The 8,232-nt window shown below is 36.5% G+C and overlaps 1 protein-coding gene across 1 annotated transcript; it reads right to left on the reverse strand.

Moving 5' to 3' along the window:
• Positions 1–2,115: 2,115 nt before the first annotated feature.
• Positions 2,116–3,683, reverse strand: LOC110024762 (zinc finger CCCH domain-containing protein 2-like). Its single transcript, XM_020724917.1, has 2 exons — positions 2,517–3,683; positions 2,116–2,379 (listed from the first exon to the last, which is right to left on the reverse strand). The coding sequence occupies exons 1-2, from the start codon at positions 3,527–3,529 to the stop codon at positions 2,226–2,228; spliced, it is 1,167 nt and encodes a 388-aa protein (XP_020580576.1). The 5' UTR covers positions 3,530–3,683; the 3' UTR covers positions 2,116–2,225.
• Positions 3,684–8,232: the final 4,549 nt, after the last annotated feature.

An 8,232-nucleotide genomic window follows, 5' to 3' on the forward strand; every position in this document is an offset into this window, starting at 1 on the left:
TAGACATAAATTGAGTTTCCAACTTCTTTCATATCTCTCTTGAAAATTTTAGTTTCATTACATGATACATAACCTCACATGTCAGGCATAAACCAATGGTTGTTGTCACTCGTTGTTGCAATTCTTCTCAATCTTCATCTTACATGGTATGTGGTTTCATTGCCCACAAAGCCTTCAAGATCCCTTTTTTGCGCCAACAATTCCTTTACTCTTGTTTTTCACAATCTGAAGTACCGGTTCCATCAAACTTCACCACTTCAAATTTTGCACTAGACATAACAATCTTAAATTACTCAAGCGATCTTCTCAGTCTCGCATCGAAGCCAAGTTGCTGAACCAACACTTCTGCGCTCAAGCCTTCCCTGAAGCCCCGCCGGTCGCCAAATTTGTCGTATAGCGTTCTTCCTACGGCGAAGTTCTCATCGCACAACCACTACAGCCTTTGTCGAACCGTCGCACAACCATCTGTGAGCCCGTATGCCTTCTCTATCGCGATCAAAAGTGTCGTGATCCAATTTGCCTTTGCCGCACAATTGTTGAAACCCTTGTCGAACCGCCGATCTTCGTCCTTCCTTTTCTTCCTTCTTGTGCCGAACTCTTTTGCCCTAGAACCACTATGTAATACCTATTATTGATAAATTAGGGCAAATAAAGGAATCAGTGAACACAAGAAAGAACACACGAATTTAACAAGGGTCGGTAATTTGCCTACATCGTCGGGAGCAAGAGCGGCAGCTTTCTGATTCAGGAAAAAATAAACATACCCTTAGGGTTACAAATACTTTTATATATATATATATATATATATATATATATAACCCTAGTGCACAATATGTAATTACAAAATTACCAATATATTCGTATCACGGGCGCGTTGCCCCCGCACCCCTTATCCACTTAACAAAACTCCTTCGATTCGACAGATACTTCCGCTCTGCTGACTCACTTCATTCCGCTCTAACATCTGTACCTTACCTAGTATATGAGTCATACCTAACAACTACAAATCAATATTATACGCCGCAATTGCATATTTGATGATTGATACTCATCATTGAAAATAATAAACACAATTTTTGTGTTAGATTTACAAATGAACAAATAATGTCATTTATTTAATTTTAAATTTATTATTATTACAATTTTAAAATGATAAAATTTAATTATTTATTCAAGCAAAGAGAAAATCATTCACGACGAGACAATCAATCATGAGAAGAAAACGCTTCACGAAATATTTTACATGTAATCATTCATGTCAATAGAATGAGAAAAAAGCTTATATTAAATAAAAAACAAAATCTTTTTTCAGATTTCATCATTTATTTATTCATTGTATATTGTTAATAAAATCAAAAACAACTATTTGTACAACAAAATTAATTCAATAAAAGAATGCGAAGCACAACATAACATATTTTTAACATAAAAGATTGTACTTTGTACGAAAATAATTCAATAAAAATATTGTATAGAATTCTATTGTTACAAATAACTTGTTATTCTCGCCTCATTAAGAAGCTCGTGTTGATCTTATTCGTTAAGTTAACGAGCCAAATACGAACAACACGAACCAATATTTATTCAATCTTGTGCTCGTTTTAGCTCAAACTACTACCAATCAATTATATATATATATATATATCTTTAATGAGTAATGTTTAAAAAAAAATTAATTTACTACAAAGCTATAAAAATTTATAATCAATTAAAACATTAATAAAAATAATATAATAAAAATTATTAAATTAGATTGAAATGATGTTTTAAATTTTACCTCAATCCTCAATTTTATGGGTACCTGATTAGACTGACTTTTTTTTTGTGAACGGCTTTTTGTTCGTGATTAGGGTTGTCAAAACAATTTTTTTTTTTTTTTTCATGAACGACTTATGAACGGCTCGCTAAGCAAACGAACCGAACACAAATACACTTTTTGAACTTAAAATATAAACGAGCGGAACAAGAGATAAGAAAAAACAGTAAATCCTAAATAAAATATAATCACCTTACATAAGAAAACAACTTGTTAAATAAATAATACAGATAAATAAGATCACACTTTCATCCAAATAGTACAAGATAAAAACACGATTTTAACATTCAAACATTAACATTGGATTAATAACTTCAAGCATTAGTTACAGATTACGTCAATATATTAGAACTTTAATTAAACATGGCAAAATAACAAAAATATAACATAGCAAATGCATCGACAACAGCTAGAAGCATCGCATGATTCGCAAGCCACGAACTGAGCCATTCTTCTTCTTCCTCTCCTCTGTACACAAAATGCTTTCCTTCCTTTTTTTCCCCCCCCCATATTTCCCTTCAAAGTCCCAAAACAGAACCGCCATCTTCGCCACCTTCACAAATCTACATTTTTTTTTAAGAAATTTTAAACTATATTCACAAAGGAAAAAAATAGACATAGAAGCAGCTTTCTCCTCCTCTTCCTTCCTCCTTTTTTTTTTTTTTTTTTAAAGCATCACATGATGAGTTCAGAAACCCACCCAACATCAGGAGCCGGGCTGTTGTCGAGCCGTTCCAGACCGCTTTCCTTGCTCAACCTTTCATACATCTTAGCCCGAAGAGCTCGCCCAGACTCCACCCTCTCCACCGCCTCCTCTACCTCAGCAAACCCATCAAAATCAAGCCATCCTCGTCCAACAATCGCCGGAGCCTTCGTTGGCGTTGAAGGCAAGCTACAAAAACCAGATCTAAAACCAACTCCAGATGCACCCAGCCCACCCCATGAACTTGGCATCGATTTAACCTTACTAATCTGCAGCTTTCTCAGCGAAGCAAGCACGTCGTTAACACTAGACCCCATCGGTGAAACCGGCGGGGACTCTACCGGCGGCGACAAGGGAGGAGAGATGAGCGTCGATGTAGGCGAAGACGAGATCAAACCCTTCGGAAAACACCCATCAAGCCGCATCGGAGATCCATCGTACGAATCCATCCTCTGCTGCTTCTGATGAGGCAGATACCTAAGCTGCTCAGGCGTGTGCGCAAAAAAACAAACACGACGACGACATGCCGTCCCGTCTTTACAAGGCTGAGTCCGATACCTCGCTGGGTGAAGCCAACACTCAAAAACTCCATGCGCGAATTCACACGCATCACCTCTTTTACAGTTCCCTTTGCGAAAATCAGGGCACGCCACTCCAGAGTAATGAAACTTCCTCGGATCACGCCGGCGAGCCTTTTCGCCGGGATGAGCGTAGGGGCACTCAGTCCAATCGTGCGATCTCCCGCGCGCACACCGCCTGACTTTGAACTCATAGATTCGAAACTCATCGCAAGAGTACGCGTCGATCGGAGGATCTGTAAGCTCGGCGTCCTCGTCCGGGTCGTGCTCAAGCGCCACCTCATTTGCAGGAAGATATCGCTGAAGCGCGGCGAGTCCTGCTTCGCTGAGAAGGTAGTCCCCGGCGGCGGACAAATGGAACTGATCATCGAACGGCGACCATGGAGGCACGTCCACCGTCGGATTACGGTAACCACTGTCACCCATCATCATCTTCTTTCCGTCCTTCTGCTTCTCGTAGTTTCTATGTTTATTTCGTGGGGTGGGAGGGAGAATATAAACCGGAAGCACATGGGTTGAACGCGGGTTAAATATATAACTAGGGTTAGATTGACGGGCACGGAAATGGAGACCTGACGGCGTTTGAATGGTAGGGAGGCGGTGGAACGGGGCGATATTGTCGAGATATCGAGGGAGAATGTAGCGGTTTTGTTTTGGCTGTGGGGGGACACGTGGCGAGCGTGGAAGGAAGCGGAGCGCATGCGGATGGCGAAGTGTTGTTGGGGGAACAGAATTGGGTAGACACGTTGCTGCTGCTGGATTCGGTTTTGCGCGGCGGGGTGCTGCAATGGGTGAATCTGGTCCGTTGGTGTTGGAGTAGAGCGAAACGGACGGTTTTGACGAGGATTGTTTGGGTGGCTTGCGTTCGCGGTGGAAAAGAAGAGGGGGTGGATTAATGAGCCGACGAGGTACGAGTCGGACCGGTTCCGGCAATGAACCGGCTGTTTTTTTTCTTTAGTCCGGGAAAGGTCAAGCTCTAAGATTAATATGGAAGATTTGGATAGGTAATTTCAGATTAACAAATTGAGGAGTGTTAAAAATAGATTTAGCTAGTTAAAAGGGGGTTATTTTAGTCTTTAATTTTTAAAAAAGTGTCAAATTAATTTCAAATTATTGAAAAAAACTGAAAATAGTCCCACATTTTAAAAAAAATGAAATGTGGGTTCAATGTGTTAAAAATAGGGATATTAAATATAGGGATATTTTTAGAATGTCATGAATTAAAATTTAAGAATATTAGTGTGAGATATGTATTAAATAATTATGGATATTTAAACATAACCAACAGAGATTTGTTTAATTTTGATTATTTAATAATTAATGTATCAAATAATTAAGAACTTTAATTATCTTAAAAAAAAACATTAATGTAATTTTATTAATAATTTTTATAATTATAGTAACTTTTGAGTGATAATATAATACTGATGTTATTTTATATTACTCTTAGCTAGTTATATAAGAATTTACATGAACAATTTAGAGGCCTAAATGAATATACATTGAGTTGTGTTTTAGGTCTCATTAATATTATGTAAATAACATATTTTAAATAAGGACTTCGAGTTAAGAAAAATGCACTCTTAAGAGATTTCAATAAATTTGAAGAGTTTAAAACCATATAAAAACTGCTGAAATGATAAAATTTAAAAGAAAAATTAAACATATAAAAAAAATATTATAATTTCAATGAACAACCACCACTAAACAAACTATTAAGAGATCTTTGTGATTTTTCAAATTTAATATATATATATATATATATATATATATGTATGTGGGCGCGCATCAAAAATATGGTTGCACGCATCTTGAGGAGGTTCAACAGATTGCATGGAGAAAGCAACAAAGAATTGAGCTATCTAACATCAATTTTGTTGGTGGAATCATGGGTCGACCGAATGAAAGTTCGTCCAAACCAAAAACGCCATGCACCGAGATCAACGTCAACTTAACCGATGCAAAGACATTCACAAAATCAACAATCGCTTAGCATAACTCTTACTCAACAATCTATGAAGACTTATCAATCGAAGGAATGCTACCTGTTAGATCACGGTGATGCACCCTCTAACTGACGAAATAATCCTTCCTGAGGATAACCAATATTCACGATGGAATCTGTAACAAAAATCAATCGAAGATTTGTTTATCGGTCAAATGACTTTCGGCTGACCGAACGAAGATCATACAACCAAATCGAGCATTTATGAATATGAAATGGTACTGGTGACGATTGCAAATACGGAATGACACCGGCAACAGTTTCCAAGGTCAAAAAATGTCAAAGTTGGTTACAAATATGTAAAGATGTAATGAATCATAAATTCTTTATAGCATTTTCATTAAGTGAGGGACAATCAAATAATTTAGTAGACACCCCCTATGATCTATAAATAGGGGAGTCATTCTCACATAAAGAAATATGAAATCTATTCAGATATGTATCAAACAATCATGTAATTTCTTGGATGTCTTGTGTTGTTATTCGTGATATTACTTATGTTGTGTGGTCCCCGAGTTTCAATTATATACTAAATATTCCCAACATGAACTACTCAAATTTCCTAAGTGTTGATCGAACTTGGGATCATATGTTTAATTAGTAATATTTTTTGTACTTTTTTCAGAAAATTATTAAAATATTACCAGTTTGAATGATAACTCCATTTTGTTTATTCATCGTGGTACAAAATCTTCTAAGCAAAAAGCTTCTTGAGGGTGTCTCTGCTCCATGTCTGAGAGACCCCCTTTCTAGTGTAGGTTTGTAGCTTGTAAGCTTCCTTGGTGACTCTTTGGTCGATGATGAATTGGTTAGCCCAAGTCTAGTCTAGCTTGCCGACTTCCTGTCTACACACACCTGGGTAAGCCTTCTTTAGCACAAGATCCTTGGCGGTGAAAGTCTTCTCTTAAACGTGTCTGTTCTAGCAGAAAGCCCTTCTCTTCTTTACTTTCTCTAGCCAAAGATTTGAGTCGATTTTTTTCTTGTAAGCAAGATTGAGCGCAAGTATTTCTCCTTTGTTGTTGGCTTCCTACTACTTAGTCAGATTTTCTTTATCAAAAGCTGAGGCTGTCACGACTCTTTGGCTGTGGGGATTATACTCGTCCAACAACATCGTCACCATTTTGTGTGACATCATGAATGGAGTTTGTTTGGTTGTTGTGGAAGGTGTTGTCTTAACTGCCAAAAGAACAAAAGGAAGTAGCTCGACCCAATGATCAAAGGAAAATATGTTGAGATTTTCATACATATTTTACACTATTTTTTATGATATTATACTTTAAAAAAAAGTATTTTTGATGTTTTGTTGCAGGAATGATGAATTAGAGTCATTGGAGCAAAAAGACGCAAAAAGGAGCGAATTTGGAGCGAAAAGGACCAAAATGTGAAGATTTGAACTAGGGCGCCGACGACGGACTTTTCTCGAGACTCCAGAATTAATTTACTTAGAAGGCCCGCCGACGGTGAGCTCGACGGTTATGTCCGACAAAGCATTGGATGAGGACGAATTTTGGAGGGGTGCTTAGGCAACTCTTGGAAAAACTGATCCACATCTTTAAAGAGAGGACTTTGGCCAAAAATAGAGGGAAGAAGCTCAAAATTGAAGTGTGAAAAAGTGTAGAGAGTCTAAATTGTGAGGAATTCTTCGAGAGATTGTAAGAGTGGAGGGAAAGTGAGAGATTTCTTCTTTCTTGCCGCTTCGAAGAGGAATTCTGTGTGTTGTAAAGAAAGTAAGAGATTCAGAGGAACTTCGAGGAGTTTTCTTGGGGAGAAATTAGAGATAAGTTTATTTATTGTTGTAGTTTGTATGACTTTGATTTTATATATGAATTCTGAGTTTTGTTGTGTTTTCCCCCATGAAATCTGAGTAGTTTTCTTTGTCGTTCTCCTTGTCTTAAGATTTGTGAAATGATGATCTGAATTGGTTGAGCCATGAAAATGTTAAAGAAATTGTGATGATCTTTTCACTTTGATCTTAATTTACTTTCAATCTGGCCAATTGATTTGTTAAAATAAGTTGAGTTTTACAACTAAAGTGAAGATTACATTCAAGATTCAAGGAGGTTAAAGCCCTTGGAAGTTGGGTGCAAATAAATAGGAAAATAAAATTATCGGGCGTAGAATTGGAGATTTTAGAGCGACATACTAAAATCCCCAATTCGGTCATATCATTTGGGTGCTGAAGTATAGATGTTAGCCCTGAGATGAGGGGAACATGGGAGCTTCGAAGTGAGAGACGGTATCCTCCCAACCTAGCCGCAGATTCGGTAAACAAGCGTAGGATTAGTCAATGTTCTTTATGCCTGGACCAAAGGGTAAATAATATGTATGCTCCTATTTGACACAATACAAATTAAACTGATTCACTTTATCCATTCACTATAATTTCTTGACACGGAGAATGATACTTTCTTATATATTGAATATCACATTAAAAACTTCATTAGTATAATTAGTTATTTAAGAGTTATTAAAATTACATATTTATTTCAATTGCCTATTAGTTATAGATAAGCAAATTAAATTCCATTGTTGCGATTGAATATTACTTTTTCTAATATCTTATTTTGTATTTCTAATATTACTCCCTATGGGATCGATATCTAGGACTCCCTTAGAGCCTTATATTATTTGAGTGATACGTATACTTGCGTTGATTAGTGTGACTTTACAATTATTGAATATTTTATACATCCATCTTTATCGAATCTATAATTGTTATTAAATTTTGGTACAGTTGCTGACGAATTAAATCTTTTAGCAGCAGTATTAAATACTTATATTTTTAAGCATATATAAAGTCGCGACCAAGTTTTTGGCGCCGTTGCCGGGGAGTAAACAAGAATCATAATTAGAGTAACGGACAAATTAGGATTATTAGAAAATTTTTACTTGAATTGCAACTTATTTTCATATTTAGTTAATTGTTTTACTGTGTACTGATTTCAAATTGTATGCATAAATTTGGACCTGAAAATCTTATACCCTACAATTTAGAATTAGAACGCAATTAGAAAAATTAGAAGATTGAGAACATAACCTAGAAATTCTGATACAATGGAAAACAACATGAACAATCAAGGAATTGAAAATGAACACCAACCTAGACCCCTACGAGATTATGCAAATCCTA

This window comes from Phalaenopsis equestris, unplaced genomic scaffold (genome assembly GCF_001263595.1).
Source record: "Phalaenopsis equestris unplaced genomic scaffold, ASM126359v1 Scaffold000273, whole genome shotgun sequence".
Lineage (NCBI taxonomy): Eukaryota > Viridiplantae > Streptophyta > Magnoliopsida > Asparagales > Orchidaceae > Phalaenopsis > Phalaenopsis equestris.